This window comes from Pan paniscus, chromosome 17 (assembly GCF_029289425.2).
Source record: "Pan paniscus chromosome 17, NHGRI_mPanPan1-v2.0_pri, whole genome shotgun sequence".
Classification (NCBI taxonomy): Eukaryota; Metazoa; Chordata; class Mammalia; order Primates; family Hominidae; genus Pan; species Pan paniscus.
Genome location: NC_073266.2, coordinates 80,900,440 through 80,922,744, shown reverse-complemented (window position 1 = coordinate 80,922,744; position 22,305 = coordinate 80,900,440). Strand labels below are relative to the sequence as shown.

The window sequence follows — 22,305 nt, the reverse complement described above, 5'->3', positions numbered from 1 at the left end:
TCCCTCAAACAGAAAGCGATAGATCTGGCTAGCAAAGCAGCGCAAGAAGACAAGGCTGGGAACTACGAGGAAGCCCTTCAGCTCTATCAGCATGCTGTGCAGTATTTTCTTCATGTCGTTAAATGTGAGGCCATAGGTTATATTTTATTTAAAAACACGAAAAGAAAAATTTATTCTATTTCATTTCTAAAAAATTGAAATATAATGCCAGACAATTCTAGATGATCCATTTGTAAAAAAAAAAAAAAAAATACTCCACTTTCTTTCTAGTGATTAAGTATTGAGACGTAGCTAGCAAATGTGACAGCCATCATAGTTATTACTTTGTATACCTAACCATCTTAAAATGTAGTCTAGTCAGTGGAAAATAGGTTAGGAGACATTTTATTTGTGTCTTTACAGATATGTATTGCATGTTTACCACGTGGCAGGCACTGGGGATACAATGGAAAAAAATGGATAAAACCCCTGCCCTCATAGCTCTTAAATGGAATGCAGTTAGATGATTGAAGATGTTCTTTTGAGCTTCTCCCATTTAGTTTTGAGGTTTTATGTTAAAGTGAGACTAAGAATGAGTCATAACCTGTAAGCTATGTGGGGCTCATCCCATCTATTGCACGTGTTGCCAAAGTTCACTTTGAAAACAGCTCTGACAGAGGCCTTTATGTAGTAAAATTTACGATGTTGGTATTACACAGAATATATGGGATTTCCATCACTTTACTCTTCTGAAATAAAGCTTTTGTAGACATTCATAGAAATGATTAATACTGCTTTCCTTCTATTTGTCTTTTTTATAATTGGGTTTGTGTAAGACAAGCAACTTTGAACTATCTGCAAAAATGTAAGGGAAGAATATGAAAGCTTCAGAATATTAAATAATTTCCTGTTAGTTAACATTAACTTAAAATACCCTGCTGTCTTGCTCAGATTGTTTCTGATTCAGACCCACTGTTGGTCTCCAACCCTGCTGGAGGAAGGGGTAGAAAAGAGGTGATAATCATTGGCTATGATGAGTTAGAGATGATCTTCCCTCCTTCTCCCAACATAGAATTTCCTTGTCTGAAAAAATACATATTTAAGAGTTCAAACCTTTCTACATAGAATACTAACAGAAAAAAATCTCTCTCATTTCCCTTTAATAGATGAAGCACAGGGTGATAAAGCCAAGCAAAGTATCAGGGCAAAGTGTACAGAATATCTTGATAGAGCAGAAAAACTAAAGGAGTACCTGAAAAATAAAGAGAAAAAAGCACAGAAGCCAGTGAAAGAAGGACAGCCGAGTCCAGCAGATGAGAAGGGGTACGTGTTTAAAATTTTTCAATTTTATCGTGGCTTTTTGCTTCCGATTTGTGAAATAAATTTCTTTTGATTAAAACAGGTGTCAGCAAACTATGACTCATGGGCCAAAGCTGCCCAGCTGCCTGTTTTTGGAATAAGCTTTATCAGAACACAGCCGTGCCCATTCTTTTACATATTGTTGTCTAGGGCTGCTTTCATGCCGTAACAACAAAGTTGTGTGGTTGTGTGGAGACCGTATGGCCCACGAAACCTAAAATATTTACTTGTTTGGTCCTTTACAAAAAAAAGTTTGCTGACCCCTAGTTTGCCAAGTTGAATGGATAATATTCCTCAAACAACCCTTCCTGGCTGCCTGCTAGTAGGAGGAGAGAATGCTTGTAGGAACAGCACTCAGTTACTCTCTGGCCATTAGCTAATACGGAAGCTTAAGGTTATAGGAGTGACCAGAGAGTTAAACCTTTGACCACATGGAAAAAATGAAAAGTAACTCCAACAATGTAAATTTTTTTTGGATATCTTATGCAAAATTTTTTGATGTGAATTTGTGTTAGATTTGCTTTATGTTGTCATTGTAAAGAAAACAACACAGCATAACTTATAAACATTGAAATTGATTTTTGGCATGTCTTCCTAGATGGGGGATGTATCACTTCTAGATGCAGAATTTGTTTATTCAGTACATGACATATGCGTGCCAAGTTTGTGCTCAGCACTGGGAACATATTCTAACCACATCCTCTCTGGCTGTCCTATTAATTGATGCTAGTAGTTCCAGGTAACACACCCTTAAGAAAATGAGACTCTGGGATGGAGTTATCTGGCCTGCTTGGGTTTGAAAGCAGCGAGATTCTGCTCAGCTTTAGAGGATGTGGTTCTCATTGTTCATGGTATGCAGTGGTGCAGGTTATTTAAACAATACCCTGTGGTCACAAGGAATGAAGTGCTTTGGGGCTTGGTGGCTGCTACCACAGACCATTTGGAAGTACATGAGGAATATAAGAACCAGCGTTGACTTGGCTGCTTCAAACTATGTGGCAGAGTTTGAAGGAAATGATAAGCTTAAGCTCAAGGTTTTATATTCTCTGTTCAAGATGTGATCGGGGAACCAGGGAGTTTCTGTGACACCCTAAGAACATGTTATCTTCTTCATCGATAGCACTGACATAACAAAAATCAGATGATAGTCTGATCTTACGAATTACTGAATTCCAGCTTAGGGTTTCTTATATGAAAGTGAGGACATTTAGTATAAAACAGGGACTCCAAACACGAAGTGAAAATATTGGGAAGAATTTAGTTGACCTTGACTGCCCGGGACCTCCAGCTGTCACTGAGACTCCCTTGACAGCGGAAGCTTCTCTTCCCTTGTCCATAGAAGCTCTTCTGTCTTGCTTGAAAACCCTGTAAGGGTCTCTTCTGAGATGATTACCTGACAAGGCGATGCCAGTTTTTCTTTTGTACTGAACAGCAATCTTCGTTTACAGTAGGACCCACTTTGGCTAATTTAAGCAAAAAGGGATATATTATAGGGTATTACCTTACAGAATAGTGGGGCCAGGGAATCAGGAGAAATGGCCAACAGTACCAGGGTTGTTCAAGTAGGGATCCCACTGTTGCCAACTCCTCTGCTAAGCACTGATGGTGCTTGGGAGCAGGTAGTAAATCCTCTGCGCAGCTCCCTCAGCAAAACCAGTGCCTTCGCCTGAAGATTCTGTCTCCTTGTGAGCAGCCCCCACCTTCTTGGAAGAATTTAGGTCTCATGTGGAACCCTAGCTACAAGGGAGATGAGAAACGGCAGGGTTTTTTTTGTTTGTTTTTAATAAGGACAGCCTTTATAGTACTGGACAGCATGATAGAAAGAGGTTGGAGTGAGTGTCATGTGAATCTTTTGCAGTGTCTACCTCACCCACAGCCCCACCATCCTATGATAACCAAGGCAATTCCATTTTGGCATAAAACATGTCATGCTTCTATCTCCCTTTTTATGTTATTGTTTTTAAAGTGATATAATGCCTTATTTTTGGCTTTATCACTTTTATACTTAACATTGTATCAGGAATATCTTTCCAATAAACTATTTCTACATCACGTTTAAATGTTGCAATGTATCCTGTCATATGCTAGTCCCTATAATATGAGTTACTTTTTCCCCTTTTGCAAACAGTGTGGATGTGATTATCCTTATGGTCAAATGCTTGAACTTGTCTAAAATTATTTCCTCAAGATAAATCCCTAGATATGAATGAAATGCCTTGATCGACCTACTTGTTCTTTGGGTGTAGTTCATTGTCATCAAGAAGCTTCCTCTGTCCTTTGGAATCCCCAGACTAAGGGTTGTAGACCTTTGTACCTTAGATAGTGTTCCAGATTTTTTTCCTCCTAATATGACCTCTTGTTCTAATTTATATCTTGCCCAGTCCTGATGTTTTTACTGTTGTTGTTTGCAACTCTCCTGTGATTCATCTTGAATCCTTCATGGAGTGATGTGTGGGGCATGCATTTATGAATTAATACATACCTAAATATGTCATGGGAATTTGGAGCTAGTTCCTGACTTCATTCTGGTCTTTTTGTCCCTTTCTTTTACATGATTCTCTATTGATGATAACGTGCCTGCTTCTTATTTTATTTACTACATTCTTTAAAATAAGTAAGCATAACTTTTAATGTAAATGTCTGATTTTGCCACTGAAATTACAAATATTTCAGGTTAATTATTCCTTCATTTTTGCCTTATTTGATAGCAATGAGTGATCATTTGAATATATTAAATTCTTTTTATTAGGAATGACAGTGATGGGGAAGGAGAATCTGATGATCCTGAAAAAAAGAAACTACAGAATCAACTTCAAGGTTGCTTTAGATTTCATTTTTAAATTTACTATCCTATTAAAAAGACTCAAAGTGAATTGTCTGTTTGAATTGTTTTTGTTCTCCCTCTATATTTAAATGAAGTTTAAGAACTGGCTTTGGTTCCCAATAGTCATGTGCTGGCTTTGTTTAGAGTGTTTTCTTAGGGTTTGCCCTCTAGGATCATGGTTTGGTCTTTTTTATATAATAGTTTTGTTGGCTTCACATCTGCCTTTAAAAGGCTCTCAGTCAACTTGCTCTTTCTTTTTGTTTATTTGCCGCCTTTTAGAGAAGGTAAACCTTATACTATTAGCACACTGCAAAATTTGATGGTATTAAAATTTACTACTGTGAGAGAAGTTAGGACTTACACGTGGCTTTTATTGCCGTTGCTGTAGCTCACTTATTGATGGTTTATTTTGTTTCTAAACTGCTCTTCATCTGCTTTTCAGTGTTCCTGTTTACATTTAATTGTTTAAGCTTTCTGTGTTTACCATCCACACCTGTTAAGCCCTTTCATTCTGTTCTACTATACCACAGTGGCATAACAGAGGGGACATAGGTTTTTGGCTCCATTCAGATCTTGATTCTGTTCAAGGGTCTGCCACTTAGAACTTTCTAATTGTGGGCAAGTGACTGAATCTCTCAGAGTCAGAGTCCCCCATCTCTAAAATAGAAATGAGCAATAGCTTCCTTTCAGGGCTTTTAAGATTAATGACAGTGTAAAAACTACCTAATATATCTGATGAAGTCTAGGGACTCAATAAATGGTAGCACTGTTTATCTAAAAAGGCATCTATTTGTTGGCTGGCTTTGTTAATCACTGAGATTTGATTATTCTTCGAAATAAATTGTCTAACAATTTTTCAGATTGAATTTTTTGCTCACCCATTGGTAGTATGTATTTTGTTCATTTGAATCTTACCAAATAGAATGCATAACTGGGAAGGATTTCCATTTTATAGGTTCAGCCTTGGTTACTGAATAGTGAAAATACCTACCTGAGCCAAACTTTTAGCCTTGCTATACTAGTGTCTTCGTTTTGGTAGTATTTTTGTCTTGCCTACCCTACTGGGATGTCTAGGAAAACACTGTAAGGATAATGTGTTGACAACAGACCAGGTAATGAATAGAGAACATCTTTAGATGCCAAGAACTTCAGTGGTAGATATAGTCCAAGGGCAAAAACTTGAGTTTACACTCAAGCGTAGTGGTGTCCCCACCACCTGAAACTACTGGCACACACTGTGCACTCAGTTGGCATTTATTGGGTAACCCAGTGGGTCTGTGCCAAGTGGCCTTATTCCAGTTGTAAAGCAAGACACTTTTTCTGTCTGCTCTATTGGATTTGGTTTTGTTTCCCTCTCCCTACCCTGCCCCAGGTAAAAATCAGTTGTATATCTTTAATTTTCAAAAAGATACATTATTTTTTTTCTTTTTTGTTTTTTTGAGACAAGGGTGTCGCTGTGTCGCCCAGGCTGGAGTGCAGTGGCGCAATCATGGCTTACTGCAGCCTGGAACTCCTGGGTTCCAGGGATTCTCCTGCCTCAGCCTCCTGAGTAGCTGGGAACACAGGCACACACCACTATGCCCAGCTAAGTTTTTTTGTTTTTTTGTTTGTTTGTTTGTTTGTTTGTTTGTAGAGGTGAGGTTTGGCCATGTTGCCCAGGCTGCTCTCGAACTCCTGAGCTCAAGTGATTTGCCCACTTCAGCCTCCCAAAGAGCTGGGATTACAATTGTGAGCCACCGCACTTGGCCGATACAACCAATTTTTAATAGGGATTTCTCTAAATTCCCTATCACTTAAGATAAGGGCCAGAAATGTAAAACAAACAAATAAAAGAGAAAAAAAACCAAATACTTAAAACATTTAAATGAGGAAATGTATTTGAAATTTCAGGATGAAATAGAATATGAAAGGAGTCCTAGCCTTTTATATTTGAATATCCTTTTTTTTCTACTTCTTAATGGTTTGCTGCTGGATTTCATACTATTGTATCTTTTTTGAATTTTTCCTTGTTTTTTGAACAGTATTTTAAATCTTTTACTTCTGTTTTAGATTATGATATTAAATGTATATTTGTTAAAATTAAAAATCGGTTTGTGATTTGAGTTTTCTGTTAGCTAATTTTATTCAGTGAATTTTTTGTGATTAAGTAATATACTAGTAAATAGTATAGTCAAAGACCGGATAAATTTATATCATTGGAAGTACATTCCATTTGTTAGCATTTTTCATAATCCCATCCCCCCTTTTTAATTTTGCAAACCATGTCTAGTATGAGATTGTTTAGCAGTAAACATTCCAAAGTCACCTTTTAACTTAAAAGTATTATATATGAAAACAAATCATGACACATTTTTAAAATTTATAGCAGAAATCTTGAGTTAGTCAGACGGTATACATATATAAAATAAGTTTATTTTTGTTTAACTGACATGAAATCCTAGGATTACTAATCTTAATGAAACATAAAAAAGACGAAGTGAATTTACTTTTTTCTCACTTTATAGTAGTCTGAACTTTTGGAATACAAAATGCTTATGGTTTCATTTAATTTTAATCTAGTAGCTAAAGATTTTCATAATTTAGGGAAGTAAGTTGCTAGTAACTAGTCTTAGAGTAACAGATTATCTTTCCTAACAAGAAGAAACAATCAGTAGCAGTGATTTCATAAAGTAATAGATTGTATAAGTGGTGGTGTTCTGTTATACTTAAAACAACTAACTACATGTCATCTTAGAACAGGCTGCTTCATAGTTTATAGTGGAACAGTTTCCATATTCTAGAAAATTAGAAAAGCTTTTGATAAAAGAGAACTAGAAAATTTGTCAGTAGGCTATATTAAAAGACATCCTTCTTGGACTCTTACTGCAGTAATTGCTTTGGCTTTTGAATATACTGCATTCAGAAGCTAAATCTTCCCTGTAAGTTAACTTTGTTAATTAACAAAAGTTGTAAATAGATCTATTTAGCAGCCAAATAGAAACTTGGGCAAATCTTAGGAAAGTATTGCAAATCTGCAGGGGTATCTTTTCTCGGTTTCCCATCATCTGCTTCCATTCCTTCCTTTCCTCTCTCCTTTTCCTTCTCCCTTCTGTCTGTCTGCCTATCTTGAGTTGAAATTGATAAGCATATTTTTTTTTCCAGTGGTTGAGGAGAGGATTAGATTACCTTTTCTTTTGGTTAACAGGAGAAATGGTAGAACAAGTACTTTTGATACTCCAAAATCAATGTATTCAAATATAACCACCTTATGGAACGTTTGGTGCTTTTCCAAACACTCTAATATTCATTATGTCATTTGATTTTCTCACCAACCTATCTAAGTAGTTTGGGCAGATGGTATTATTTTCATTTCACAAGTGAGGAAGCTAAAACAGAAGGGTAAAGTAACATGCCCCAGGTTATCTAGTCATCCACCTGGTTCCTAGTCCTATTGACTACTCCCTAACACCTGCTTCCTGCTCATGCTATTTCAAAAAGGTTGTTAGTACATAAAACTTTCCCAATTTTATAATGCGTTTCTTTAACATCATTATTTCATGTTGTCTTCTAACTTTGGTGAAATAGTCTTTCTTAATTTAAAGATAACGTAATTTTTTGCAGGTGCCATTGTTATAGAACGACCAAATGTGAAATGGAGTGACGTTGCTGGACTTGAAGGAGCCAAAGAAGCACTGAAAGAGGCTGTGATACTGCCTATTAAATTTCCTCATCTTTTTACAGGTGACATAACTTTTAAATAATTTTATTTCATGAGTTTGTAAAAGTTCATTGATGACTGAGGTGAAGCATTGTCATTCTTGTCACTAATGAATTATCTTAAATAAATTGTGACTGTTAAAAGGTGGTGATATATCTTTATACAAGATGTTTTATTTCTTATACATATCCATATTTGCAGTGTATATATATTGCAAAACAACCTAAATGTCAACCAGTAGGGTAATTCACCAACATGCAGTGGAATACTATGCACTCAGTAAAATAGAGTGTACATCTACATTAATAAATTGAAATCTGCATTGTATTTTATTGAAGAATGTCCACATCTATTGCAAAGATCAAAAAGCAGTTATAAACTGAATAGTATGATTCCATGTTTGTTAAATGTGTATGCTGAGAAGTATGTATAGTTAGATTGACATAGAAATATTAATATATGCCTAGGGGATAAGATTATAGGAGATTTTTACTTTTGACTTTCATCTGAATTTTTGCAATGGTTATGTATTAATTTTTAAAGAGTATTTCTATTTCTTAAAAAGAGGAGTAAGAATCACTTAACAGTTTCAGAGGAAGTGCATAACCTCTAGTAGCAAAAGGATATTTCATTATCACTGTGAAGAGAATATTGCTGACCTACCATCTGGGGAAACTTACAAGTTCTAGTTCCAGCAGTAAGTGATATGTCTGTGCTAAACCATTCCTTTATATTATCCTTCTTGTGACTGATAGCCTTGACTGTAATATGGCCACACCCACAGTCTGACAGTCAGAGGTTTTTCCTTTTGCAAACATGTTGGTTTATGTCAACAGCAAATCTGCAATGTTGGCCTCAGACTGAAGAGTCCAGACAGTCGTATCGTATAGAGCAGTGATGAAGAGCAAAAAGCCTGTAGGCCACGCACTGTCCACCTAGCTTCAAGGTGCAGTTTACTACCCAACTTCAGGAGTATGAAACTTAACAGCATAAAAGTTGACATCATAATCCTATAAAAGCACAAAAATATGGTTGAACTCATTTTATGGTATATTACTTATACCAGTTTTTCTCAAACATGAGTCATTGATGTATCATCTTCATGAATTTTTCCATGTATGTGTACCATTACTAATTTTTAATATTTTTCTTTGCTTATTTTTTAGAACAACATTTTTACTAGAGTATAGCATAAAGATACAGAGACATACAGGAGCCCCTGGGTGTTGGGCTTCCTTAATTGTCACAAAGCAAGCATGCCAGTGTCATCAACCAGATCCAGAAATAACAGCATTGCCAGGGACCTGGCAGGAGCCTTCTGCCTCATTCCTCCCGAGAGGTCATCTCTCTCTCTCTCGACTTCTAACACCAAAGATTATTTTGCCTGTATTTGAACTTTAAATCATCTCACATATTTTTACTTAGTAACGTTATTGAAAAGACTGCTTTGTGCCTTTATAAGTGAAAAAAAGTGTTTTTCCAATACACATTAAAAAATTATTTAAAGTATATACCACCTAAAAGTATTTCATGTTATACCAGTGGTATATGTACCATACTCAGACACTGACTTGTAAATGTATACATGTAAAATAGGAAAATGAAATTCAAGTAACAGTTGCTTTCATAACAGTTAAGTGAAACAGTGTTATTCATCTGCATATCATTCTTTTGCAGATACTGTGTACACATCCATAGTTTGCACCTAGCAGTTTTTTTTGTTTTGTTTTGTTTTGTTTCTTTTTTTGAGACAGAGTTTCACTCTTGTCGCCCAGGCTGGAATGCAATGGCTTGGTCTCAGTTCACTGCAACCTCCACCTCCCGAGTTCAAGCAATTCTCCTGCCTCAGCCTCCCGAGTATTTGGGATTACAGGCATCTGCCACCACACCCAGCTAATTTTTGTATTTTTACTAGAGTCAGGGTTTCACCATGTTGGCCACAGTTGTCCCGAGCTCCTGACCTCAGGTGATCCACCCGTCTCAGCCTCTCAAAGTGCTGGGATTACATACATGAGCCACCATGCCCAGCCATAGTTTTTTAAATGTATGTTTGATAGTTTACTGCCAGCTGTAACCCACCTGTTTTATTTTAGGCAGGATTATAATTGCTCATTAGCAAAATTGAGGCTCGAAGAGTTGATGTATTTGCTGGTTATATTTTGGCAAAACTAGGATTTAAGGTAGTATCACCTTTTTGTTACCCAACCATGAAAGTCTGCTACCTAGCCGGAGGCTGAGGTGGGCAGATCACCTGAGGTCAGAAGATCGAGACCAGCCTGACCTACATGGTAAAACCCCGTCTCTACTAAAATACAAAAACTAGCCAGGCGTAATGGCGGGCACCTATAATCTCAGCTACCTGGGAGGCTGAGGCGGGAGAATCGCTTGAAACCAGGAGGCAGAGGTTGCAGTGAGCCGAGATCGCACCACTGCACTCCAGCCTGGGCAACAAGAGTGAGACTCCGTCTCAAAAAAAATAAAAGAAAGTCTGCTACCTATAACACTAACCTGTGCTTTCCTGTGGAATCAAGAATTCAGCAGAAACTCACAAGTCATCCAAACTTTGTTAGGTTTGCTTTTCCAAAGAGCATAAATATTCAAAGAAAATCTCTTCCAGCTGCCCATTTTTTATGGATATAATTTTTGTACAATATTCTGGTATCAAGCAGTGTACACAGTAGATGATCAGAAAGTACCTTTTAACTGAACTCTTTTCCCCTACTAGACTCCATGCAGGGCAGAAATCCTTTTGCCTGTGCACATGTTACGGTTTTGATACATATTGATTGAATGAATGAGCAAACAAATGTACTTCCTGTTAGAAGGCTTATGTTATGTAAGTATCTTTTTGATAAAGTAGTCTCTAGAAGAAACAAAATATATTTAAGACATACCTTAGATTGATTTATTTTTAAAATATTGTTTTAATCCTTAGAGGTTTAGAGTGAAAATCTTTTCAGAGTATTCCTCAGTATAGATGATGCAATTAAGTGTTAAAATTCTCATGACATTTTTCTAAATGTAAATTTTAGGCAAGAGAACACCTTGGAGGGGAATCCTATTATTTGGGCCGCCTGGAACAGGAAAGTCCTACTTAGCCAAAGCTGTAGCAACAGAAGCCAACAACTCAACATTTTTTTCAATATCTTCCTCTGATCTTGTTTCTAAGTGGCTAGGTGAAAGTGAAAAGTAAGTAGTAAATCAATTTTTTAAAGTTTTTTCTTTGCCTGTAATTACTGTATCAGTCCTTAATAGATTTCTTACATCACTCATAGATATTCAGAGAAGTCATGTAATATAGGTACTCACTTCTCTGTCAAATCAGTCTCTAATCTAGAATTTCTTTTGTGGGAAAAGATAGCATATATCTACAACCTAGTAAATCATAAAGTGAATTATCCAGTTGTAGCATTCTTATTTTCTGTACCTGAAACATGATTAGGCTTTTTAATCTACAGAGTTCTTGTAATATTGATATATTAATTTGTTTTAATCTTTTACTATTTTTTAGAGACTTAAAAGTTTTCATTTATTTTTAGACTGGTTAAGAATTTATTCCAACTTGCCAGAGAGAACAAGCCCTCCATTATCTTCATTGATGAAATTGATTCTCTCTGTGGTTCAAGAAGTGAAAATGAAAGTGAAGCCGCACGTAGAATTAAGACGGAGTTCCTAGTGCAAATGCAAGGTAGTGTTACTAATTTTTTTTTTTTTTTTTTGAGATGGAGTCTCACTCTGTCGCCCAGGCTGGAGTGCAGTGGCACGATCTCAGCTCACTGCAACCTCCACCTCCCAGGTTCAAGCAATTCTCATGCCTCAGCCTCCTGAGTAGCTGGGATTACAGGCACGCACCACCATGCCCGGCTAATTTAATGTTATTGATTTTTAAAGTCGTTTTTGTTTATTTTATAACAATTTTTATAACAGTAATGAAAAATTCAAGCAGAATTTCTCCATTCTAACAAACTGTTTCATTTTGCCATGTTTAATTCCAATTGTCTTCCATATGCATACATAATTTTTACTCAGTTGTAATTATCTTGTAGGACTCACTGACATAAATAGAAAAGAGATTTAATGTATTCATTTATAATATACCAGGAACAACTTCAGTAAAAGTAATATGTAGACTTCGAATGAAATTTTTCAAGAAATATTTTGAAACGAATGTTAATAGTATTTTCCACAGTCTGGGAGATTTGATTCATATATTTGCATCATATTGCATCATAGTGTATTTGGATCATATTGCCGTAAGGTGATATTTGATTAAATACAGTTCTTTTTCAAAGACAGACTCTCAAGATGAAGCACTTTAATGGTAAAGCACAACATTTCTTAACAGAATATATGGAAGAAGTTTAAAGAACACCAAAATGACAAATTAATTAAAGCATTACCTATTTTAATGCAGGGGTTGGTGTAGACAATGATGGAATTTTGGTTCTGGGAGCTACAAATATACCCTGGGTTCTGGATTCTGCCATTAGGCGAAGGTAGGATAATACAGTAAATATCTTATTTCTCACTGCAGATGGAACAAGTAGATGATAATTCCCTTTTTGTCTTGTCAGGAGGCATTCTAACAACTTTTCAAAAGATTTGTAATGTGCTCTAACCCTGTTGCTCCCCTGCCTTGAGGGGGAGAAGGGTGGTCATTTGCTTGTTTGTTTCCCTAGTTTATCAAATATACAAGATTTCCACACACTTCTGTCTTTCATATTAGAAAATATATTACCTAATGCTTACCTTTCATTCTGATTAAGTTTGGTGGGCACTGATGCTTCAAAAATTTATAAACATAGTTTGACAATTCAGTAAAAACCATTTATATAAAATTTTAGCAAAATGGCAATTCTATAAGTCAAAATAAGATAACCAGGTAAGATTCTTTTTTTTTTTTTTTGAGTCGGAGTCTCACTCTGTTGCCAGGCTGGAGTGCGGTGGTGCGATCTCGGCTCACTGCATCCTCCACCTCCCGGGTTCAAGTGATTCTCCTGCCTCAGCCTCCCAAGTAGCTGGGACTACAGGTATGCACCACCACGCCCAGCTAATTTGTATATTTTTAGTAGAGACGAGATTTCATCATGTGGCCAGGATGGTCTCAATCTCTTGACCTCATGATCCACCCGCCTCAGCCTCCGAGAGTGCTGGAATTACAGATGTGAGCCACCACGCCCAGCCAAGATTTTTTTTTTTTAGTAAAAACTATATGTCAGGCCGGGTGCGGTGGCTCATGCCTGTAATCCCAGCACTTTGGGAAGCCGAGGTGGGCAGATTGCCTGAGCTCAGGAGTTCAAAACCACCCTGGGCAACGTGGTGAAACGCTGTCTCTACTAAAATCCAAAAAAATTACCTGGCCATGGTGGCGCACACCTGTCTGTAGTCCCAGCTACTCGGGAAGCTGAAGTGGGAGAATCGCTTGAGCCCAGGAGGCGGAGGTTGCAGTGAGCCAAGATTGTGCCACTGCACTCCAGCTTGGGCAACAGAGTGAGACTCCATCTCAAAAAAAAATATATATATATATATGTGTGTGTGTGTGTATATATGTATATGTGTATATGTATATATGTATACACACACACATTATCTAATTTTTAAGTTGAAAATGAAACTTCAGCTCTAGGAAAGGTATACGGACTCTTCACTTTTCACTCTTCACAGTTCTGTATTACATTCATTTATTTTGTATGGTAAAAATTAGCACTTCAGTTTTTGCCACTTTTATCCCATTCACTTGATGATTTGCGCCAGCATTCTAGCTTACCATCCAGTACCAAGAAAGGAAATGTGCAGGGTATTTTTGAAAAATTGCCTTATTCTGCACCCATCTCTAGAGGCAATGGAAACTTTAAATTCTTTTCATTGTCACAGAGAGTTACCTGGAGAAAAAACTGTCTGCTCAGACCACTTAAATTATCCCTCATCACTGCTTCTCTGTCTCCAAATACCGAAATTCTAAGAAAGCAAGCAAAATTATTGTTAATGAAACATAGTGTTTATTCTTTATAATATAGGATTGTTCTGGATGTATTCATTAAAGTGGACATTTTGTGTAATATATATCCTATAAGATTGTGAGGTAATTCTGTTTTGAATGTAGAGAATTACTGTGTCATCTCTACTCCTGTTTTATATTGTTAATCATTAGTCCCTTGATCAAGAGTTCAGAGTACAATTTTGTGGGAAACTGTAACCCTGTAGGACCTCTTTTTATTTCATGAATTCCAGACATAGGAACACTGTGGCCACAATAACCCAAAAAATGCACGAAAGATTCAGCCACTCCAAACTGGCTCCCAGGCTATTTTGATTTTATTTGTTTGTTTTTAATGTGTTCTGGATATTATCCCTTTAACCTAAATATATATGTTTAACCTTGGCACATACAGGCCCACTTAACTTAGTGTCTGTTTCTTCTTGGAAATATCCTAATTTTCAATTAAGTATATTCTTGATGTAATTTCTCTTTTAAGATTTGAGAAACGAATTTATATTCCCTTGCCGGAACCCCATGCCCGAGCAGCAATGTTTAAACTGCACCTGGGGACCACTCAGAACAGTCTCACGGAAGCAGACTTTCGGGAACTTGGGAGGAAAACAGATGGTTATTCAGGGGCAGATATAAGCATCATTGTACGTGATGCCCTTATGCAGCCTGTTAGGAAAGTACAGTCAGCTACTCATTTTAAAAAGGTAAGTCATTTTTATCTATCCTTTCCTATCTTTTTTTTTTTTTTTTTTTTGAGACAGTCTCACTCTGTTGCCCAGGCTGGAGTGCAGTGGCACTATCTCGGCTCGCTGCAACCTCCGCCTCCCGGGTTCAAGCAATTCTCATGCCTTAGCCTTCTGAGTAGCTGGAATTACAGGCGTGTGCCACCACGCCTGGCTAATTTTTTGTATTTTTAGTAGAGACAGGATTTCACCATGTTGGCCAGGCTGGTCTCGAACTCCTGACTCCAGGTGATCCACGCACCTCGGCCTCCCAAAGGCGTGAGCCACTGTGCCTGGCCCCTTTTCTGTATTTTTAAAATCAAGTTTCAAGACCATCATTGGTTCGTCTTCAAAGAATTTGGGAGGATTTCAGTGTTGTATAATAATACCGTAAGTGGGTTTACATAATAGACATATTTCTGTGTCACTGAAACAAGTTCTTTAATAAAGTTTATTTATTAGCCATTTTTGGCTGGGTGCAGTGCCCCATACCTGTAATCCCAGCACTTTAGGAGGCCGGGGTGGGCAGATCTCTTGAGCTCAGGAGAGACCAGCCTCAGGCAACATGGCGAAACCCCATCTCTATAAAAAATACAAAAATTAGCTGGATGTGGTGGCACACTCCTGTAGTCCCAGCTACTTGGGAGGCTGAAGTGGGAGAATCTCTTGAGCCCAGGAGGTGGAGTTGCAGTGAGCCGAGATTGCACCAGTGTACTCCAGCCTGGGTGACACAGTGAGACCCTGTCTTAAAAAAAGAAAAGGCCTTATTAATCATCCTAATGTGTTTTAAATTTTCCTATGAAATGATTTTTGAAGTATTTGTGTATTATTTTGATATAAGTGTAGAAACTTAAATGTACAGATGTAAGGCTGCTTCTGACACATCTAGAATATTTTTGAGCAGAATCTGGTGCATTTATACCTCATAAAGTAAAAATAATAATAGCTAATATCTTTTAAATATTCACATGCCTGGCACTGTGTTCTATCTTTTATCTTACTATTTCATTTGGTCTTCACAAAAATCAGCAAGAGAGGTACATGTAGCCAGCCACCTAATGGTGGTTAGTCTTGGACGTAGGTGCTAACACAGTAGCTAGAGTGGGACAGACGTGTGATTTGCCTGGAGGTGAGGTGTGTTTCCGAATCTGAAATCTCAGCCATTCTGCTATCCTGCCCCTCCTGTGTTCTGTTTTGTCTGCAAGAACAAGTTAAGCATCTATGGCTGAGATAAAGTTTTATAAGAAGGCTGTGGTCTTGAGATACCCAGTTTGAGTAACAGTGAACTAGGTAATCTGGACCAACCCTTTTGCTGTGAACGACAGTATCCAGTATTACTCATGAACATACATGTGAAAAACTATTAGCAAACCTAATCTCATAATGTATGTCAAGACTAATATGACTAAGTCACATACGTATATTTATCATATACCATAATAAGATTTTTTTAAGTTAACAAGCTTGAATTAAAATCTGAATATGAAGCCTGGCACCATTTACTTGTTATACCTTTTTGAGCAAATTCTATTACTTCTTTAAAGCTCATTTTTATCATTTCTAAAATGGGGATGTGATAATGCTATTTTGAAGTCCTTTCCAATAATGAAGTGATATAATACTCATAAAACACCAGTCGTGGTACTTCAGATGCCTAGGGAATGTTACTCATCCACCCTTCTTCAGCCATTTCATTACTGAAGTACTGTTAAGTTTATGCCACAGCCATTATGTTTTTTCTTAAATTCTCTTTCCCATTTAGAAACTATAAATGCATAGGAACTCAGTCCTTTCCTACTGAGAGTTTATCACTCATTTCTGCATATTACTGCCAGGGTGAGCTCACATGACGCCGAAGCCAGGTCCTTGTTAGTGGGATGAAGGTGACACAGCCAGATGAGTTTTATCTCTGCAGCTGGGGATCACCAGCTGCAGCAGACCTCTCAGCGGCTCCATCCTTTACTTCTTTTAAAGCTGATTATTTCAGTTAACAAGAAGAAGATTCCCTGTTTATTTTTTGCATTTACTAGTATTTTATTTCTAAAATACTAATCTGGGACTGGTGGTAGATCAGAAAGTAGAGCAGTCAAAAAAGACAAAAATCCCTGACCTCATGCAGCTAAAATATTAGTGAGTAAAGACAGTAAAATACACATAATAAGGTGAGAGCATGTATTTCTTCACATCTACACTAATACTGAGATAATATTTAAAGTCGATCATTGTGAAACAGATGTGAAAGTGCCCCCAAGTTGGCTGGGCGCGGTGGCTCACGCCTGTAATCCCAGCACTTTGGGAGGCCAAGGTGGGCGGATCACAAGGTCAGGGGTTCGAGACCAGCCTGGCCATCATGATAAAACCCCATCTCTACTAAAAATACAAAAATTAGCTCGGCGTGGGGGCGGGCGCCTATAATCCCAGCTACTCGGGAGGCTGAGGCAGGAGAATTGCTTGAACCCTGGAGGTGGAAGTTGCAGTTGCAGTGAGCTGACATCGCACCACTGCCCTCCAGCCTGGGCTACAAAGCGAGACTCCGTCTCAAAAAAAAAAAAAAAAAAGTGCCTCCAAGTTGATGCAGACTATTGCCATCTAAATGTTGACATGTGACTATGTCACAAAGATTCTTTTTCTGGATATTGTTAAAACTTATAAATAAGTTGTACATGATAAAATGGCATTGATACTGCATTTAGCATACAATTTTGCACTTAGATTTGAGAGCATTTTTGTTGAAAGAGATTCAGTAGTTTCATACTAAAGTTCCAAATATTACAGAAGTTTCTCAGCTATAGAGCAACTTCTGAGAATTTTTTAATATATCTGTTTTTGGTCTTTAAGATTACTACCACTTATTAAGCACTAGAGGGGAAAAAGAGAAAGCCACAGGTAACTATTTTTTTTTAAACTCATCTTCTATGTGTGATCATACAAATAATTTATTGTAGGAAATTTCAAAATATAGAAAGCATCAAGAAAAAAACTAAAAGCAGCTGGGTGCAGTCGCTCACACCTGTAATCCCAGCACTTTGGGAGGCCGAGGCTGGCGGATCACAAGGTCAGGAGATCAAGACCATCTTGGCCAACATGGTGAAACCCCGTCTCTCCTAAAAATAAAAAAAAAATTAGCTGGGTGTGGTGGCACATGCCTGTAATCCTAGCTACTCGGGAGGCTGAGGGATGAGAATCCCTTGAACCCAGGAGGTGGAGGTTGCAGTGAGCTGACATCGTGCCACTTCACTCCAGCCTGGTGACAGAGCAAGACGCCCTTTCAAAAAAAAAAACTAAAAGCAACCAAAATCTATCCCATTACCCAGGGGATAACTACTTTTTGTTGTATATTCTTAATTTTTTTTCCAAAAGTAAACATTCTAATAAAACATACAGAACTATTATACATTTTAACTTTCCTGGTAATGGATTAAGTCTTAATGTTCAATTTTGTTTCAAATACATATTTCAGATTACTGTTTATTTCAGGTTCGCGGACCTTCCCGAGCTGATCCTAACCATCTTGTAGATGATCTGCTAACACCTTGCTCTCCAGGTGACCCTGGTGCCATTGAAATGACATGGATGGATGTCCCTGGAGATAAACTTTTGGAACCAGTTGTTTCCATGGTTTGAAATTTTGTTTGTTTTTAAGAAAATATTTTAAAACATCATACTTCATAATTTTCAGTTATATAAGATTTGCTGGAAAATCTTAGTATAAACAGGTGTATTTTACTTAATATTGTTGACTCATTAAAAATTATGAAGTTAATTGAACTTAAAATATAAAAAGTCATTATTTTTAAACTATTTTCTTGGGTTTAGAGGAACATTTAAGTGAAAAAGCTATTTTTTAAAGCACAAGATTCTGACTTTACAGGTCTTATAGCTAGAATATCTCCAAAATGCTCATATAGAGTATAATTATTGTAAAGACCTAACTAAAAAATAGGATTGGTGAAATATTTTTTTTCCCCTGCATCTCAGATTTTTAAAAATAACCAGAAGTCGCCTGTAATCCCAGCACTTTGGGAGGCCAAGGCGGGCAGACCACTTGAGGCCAGGAGTTTGAAAACGGCCTGGCCAACATGGTGAAATGCCATCTCTCCTAAAAATACAAAAATTAGCCAGGCAGTGTGGTGCACACCTGTAATCCAGCTACTCAGCTGAGGCAGGAGAATCACGTGAACCAGGGAGGCAGAGGTTGCAGTGAGCCGAGATTGCACAACCGCACCCCAGCCTGGGCAACGGAGCGAGACTCTGTCTCCAAAAAAAAACAAAAAACAGGGCCAAGCACGGTGGCTCATGCCTGTAATCCCAACACTTTGGGAGGCCGAGGCGGGTGGATCATGAGGTCAGGAGATCGAGACCATCCTGGCCAACACGGTGAAACCCCATCTCTACTAAAAATACAAAAAATTAGCCAGACGTGGTGGCACGTGCGTGTAGTCCCAGCTACTTGGGAGGCTGAGGCAGGAGAATAGCTTGAACCCAGGAGGCAGAGGTTGCAGTGAGCCGAGATCACACCACTGCACTCCAGCCTGGGCAACAGAGCGAGACTCTGTCTCAAAAAACAACAACAACAAAAACAAAAACCAGAAATACTAATGCTTGTATCATCGTTTTTATAGTGTTTTCTATTTCACTTCTCAAAGCTCCATAGAAAGTTTAAATATTGTAGTTCTATTTTTATTTTTAAAAATTACAGTTAATATAGTTTATATTGGAAGAATTAAAATAATCTACAAGACTTATTTTGCAAGGTATGTTATTTTTAGGGAACTTAGGGTGATTGAAAAGTTGTTTACTTACAGAAGAACATTCTCAGTTTTCAAAATTTTCTGTCAGTTTCAGATCTTCAAAGACCTTTAATGGCAGGTTTAATAGTAACTTCCAGAGGAGAAACTTTTACATGGTACATAGATATACATGTAAATGTGTATACACCCATATATTTGTGTGTGAACTAACCATAATGCTTATCTGAGAGGTTACTCAGAAACCCCTTTGTTTTAATCCTCGGTGTATTATTTTTTATTTTTTGTACTTTGTTCAGCTTTGAAGAATTTTTAGTAACTTAGAGTGGTCCTTTTCATTATTTTTCATATCCTTTTACAGGAGTCTAGGCTTAGAAGTTAGTTTTTTAATGAATCTCTGATATTAGCATATTTTTCTAACCATTTCGATCTTAATTGTAACTAATTATTTTAAAATTCTGGTTAGTTGATTTTTCATAGAATGGTATTCTGCTTCACTTAAGTGTAAGTGAATGATATTTTCCTTTTGAATTATACTGACTTGGAAAATTGATCTCTTGTTTAAGAAAAAGAGATAAGGCCAGAAATTAGACCATGAACATACTTTGGAGGCCTTGATCCTCAGACTAAGGGGATTGTCCTTCTGATAAGTATTGGGGAGCCATTTGATCAGTTCAGGGGAAGAAAGTATACGTTTCTACACAAAGGAATAACATGATCAAAGATCATGAAAGATCTGTGAAAGAATAGGGGCCGGGTGCAGTGGCCCACGCCTGTAATCCCAGCACTTTGCGAGGCAGAGGCAGGCGGATCACCTGAGGTCAGGGGTTCGAGACCAGCCTGACCAACAAAACGAAACCCCATCTCTACTAAAAATACAAAAATTAGCCAGGTGTGGTTTCAGGTGCCTGTAATCCCAGCTACTTGGGAGGCTGAGGCAGGAGAATCTCTTGAACCTGGGAGGCAGAGGTTGCAATGAGCCAAGATCACGCCACAGCGCTCCAGCCTGAGCAACAGAGTGAGACTCCAACTCAAAAAAAAAAAAAAAGAATAGGGAGTTTATCGTTAGTATCTTATGGCAGACTGCAAATATTCATATTTAAACTTAGGTTAAAGTTCATAGCAATAATGATAATATGATGGTTTTTTATTTTGTTAACTCTATTATTAATATCCTCCCTACCCTTCTTTTTCCCTGACAGTCGGATATGTTGCGGTCACTATCTAACACAAAACCTACAGTCAATGAACATGACTTGTTGAAATTAAAGAAGTTTACAGAAGATTTTGGTCAAGAAGGCTAAGCCAAAGACAAGGAAGATGCTTACCATATGTATTCTTTCTTTCATAGATATTTTTGTCTATTTTGGATCGCATTAATTGTTTCCAGTAAAACTCTTTTACCACAGGGAAATACACATCTCACTTCAGAGTTCCATTAGGTTTTATATTGTACTTTTCCTCCATTACTTATTAAATACTCCTATTAACAAAAGGTACAAAATAACAGGTTATGAGGAAATGAGCGATATATGAATGGCATAAAAACAGAAATTACCCAGTAAAAAGGATGTCAGAAATTGACATACAAATATTTACAATTTTTATGAATGGTGGTCTTTGCAAAGAGCATTTATATTTTCTTTTTTTTTTTACTAAAATGATATAGGGTTTATTTTATATTTTCAAAAAAATTGTTAAACATCATTCTTATCAATGTAAAATTTATTTACGTTATTAAAAAATTACAAATGATAGAATCTTTACTCAGGGATGGGCAATAAAACAGCAAAGAGCTTTGTGATTGGGTTTGAAAGATTTTGAATTATAGACAGTGCTCTTAATAGTTTTTAATAAGTTGATATTTTTTTCTGTGTAGATTTAAATAATTTCTTTAAAAGCGTAAGCTTTGGCTGGGCATGGTGGCTTATGCCTGTAATCCCAGCACTTTGGGAGGCTAAGATGGGTGGATCACCTGAGGTCAGGAGTTCAAGACCAGTCTGGCCAACATGGTGAAATGCCGTCTCTACTAAAAATACAAAAATTAGCTGGGCATGATGGCGAGTGTCTGTAATCCCAGCTACTCAGGAGGCTGAGGCAGGAGAATCACTTGAACCTGGGAGGCAGAGGTTGCAGTGAGCTGAGATCGCACTACTGCATTCCAGCCTGGGCGCCGAGATAGCGCCATTGCACTCCAGCCTGGGCGACTGAATAAAACTCTGTCTCAAAAAAAAACAAAAACGGTAAGCTTTTATATTTAATTAAATGATACCTTTCACTGTGCAATCTCAAGAGGAAGATTTTCTAAATTAGACATTGTCTTTACCTTAAAGAAGAAAATTGTCTATTTCAGTGTCTTTTTGTAGCAAGATTGACCAAAACAGGTGGTAGGTGTGTAATTTTTAACTGTCATGAAATACTGTAATGCGCACCTTTGCTAATAAGGAAATGGTCTCCCTTTGAATTATGGGAAGTTTCTTGTCTGTGATATGGGGTGTCTGTGTACATATATGTATATTTCCTTTTTTAATACAGGATAATAATATGGGGTCTTGTCCTTCACCTTTTAAGTTCAGGGAACAGTTTGTCCTGACCACACATATGTTATCAGTGTAATGCTTTATGAAGCTTTAGAAATGAGCTCATGACTCATTAAAAAATAATAAACATGATGCTATTTTAATATTTTCAAATAAATAATCTGAGGATGTGTTTCATACTTTAGCATCAACGCTGAGTTGTGCCTTGTAGAATTGCATTGTCTATACATGCAAAAGACTATTAAGTTAGGATGAACTAGATTCCCTAATTACAGTGAAATTCTATCTTGCAAATGCTATAGAATAACTTGCATTTTAAAGTGTATTTGCACATTTTACATATGCTATGTGGTTGCCTTTGGGTTTTCTGTACAGATTGTTTTTGTTATTAAATGGAAAAGGCCTGAATTATGCTCTTATGTGAAGTAAATTGATATAACCTAT

At 37.2% G+C, this 22,305-nt stretch overlaps 1 protein-coding gene across 2 annotated transcripts in view; it reads left to right on the top strand.

Annotated features, from left to right (window-relative positions):
• The window catches only part of VPS4B (vacuolar protein sorting 4 homolog B), a 33,201-nt gene extending 10,896 nt beyond the window's left edge, over positions 1 to 22,305 (top strand). The window contains exons 2-11 of one of the 2 annotated variants that reach the window (XM_003827269.6): positions 13 to 124; positions 1,146 to 1,302; positions 4,088 to 4,155; positions 7,763 to 7,882; positions 10,892 to 11,048; positions 11,399 to 11,547; positions 12,274 to 12,355; positions 14,336 to 14,555; positions 18,051 to 18,191; positions 20,524 to 22,305. In XM_003827269.6, coding sequence (XP_003827317.1) covers positions 13 to 124; positions 1,146 to 1,302; positions 4,088 to 4,155; positions 7,763 to 7,882; positions 10,892 to 11,048; positions 11,399 to 11,547; positions 12,274 to 12,355; positions 14,336 to 14,555; positions 18,051 to 18,191; positions 20,524 to 20,625 — 1,308 coding nt within the window. In that variant the 3' untranslated portion in view covers positions 20,626 to 22,305. The remainder of the gene's footprint in view (positions 1 to 12; positions 125 to 1,145; positions 1,303 to 4,087; positions 4,156 to 7,762; positions 7,883 to 10,891; positions 11,049 to 11,398; positions 11,548 to 12,273; positions 12,356 to 14,335; positions 14,556 to 18,050; positions 18,192 to 20,523) is intronic. The other variant, XM_034943917.3, reaches the window with a different exon arrangement.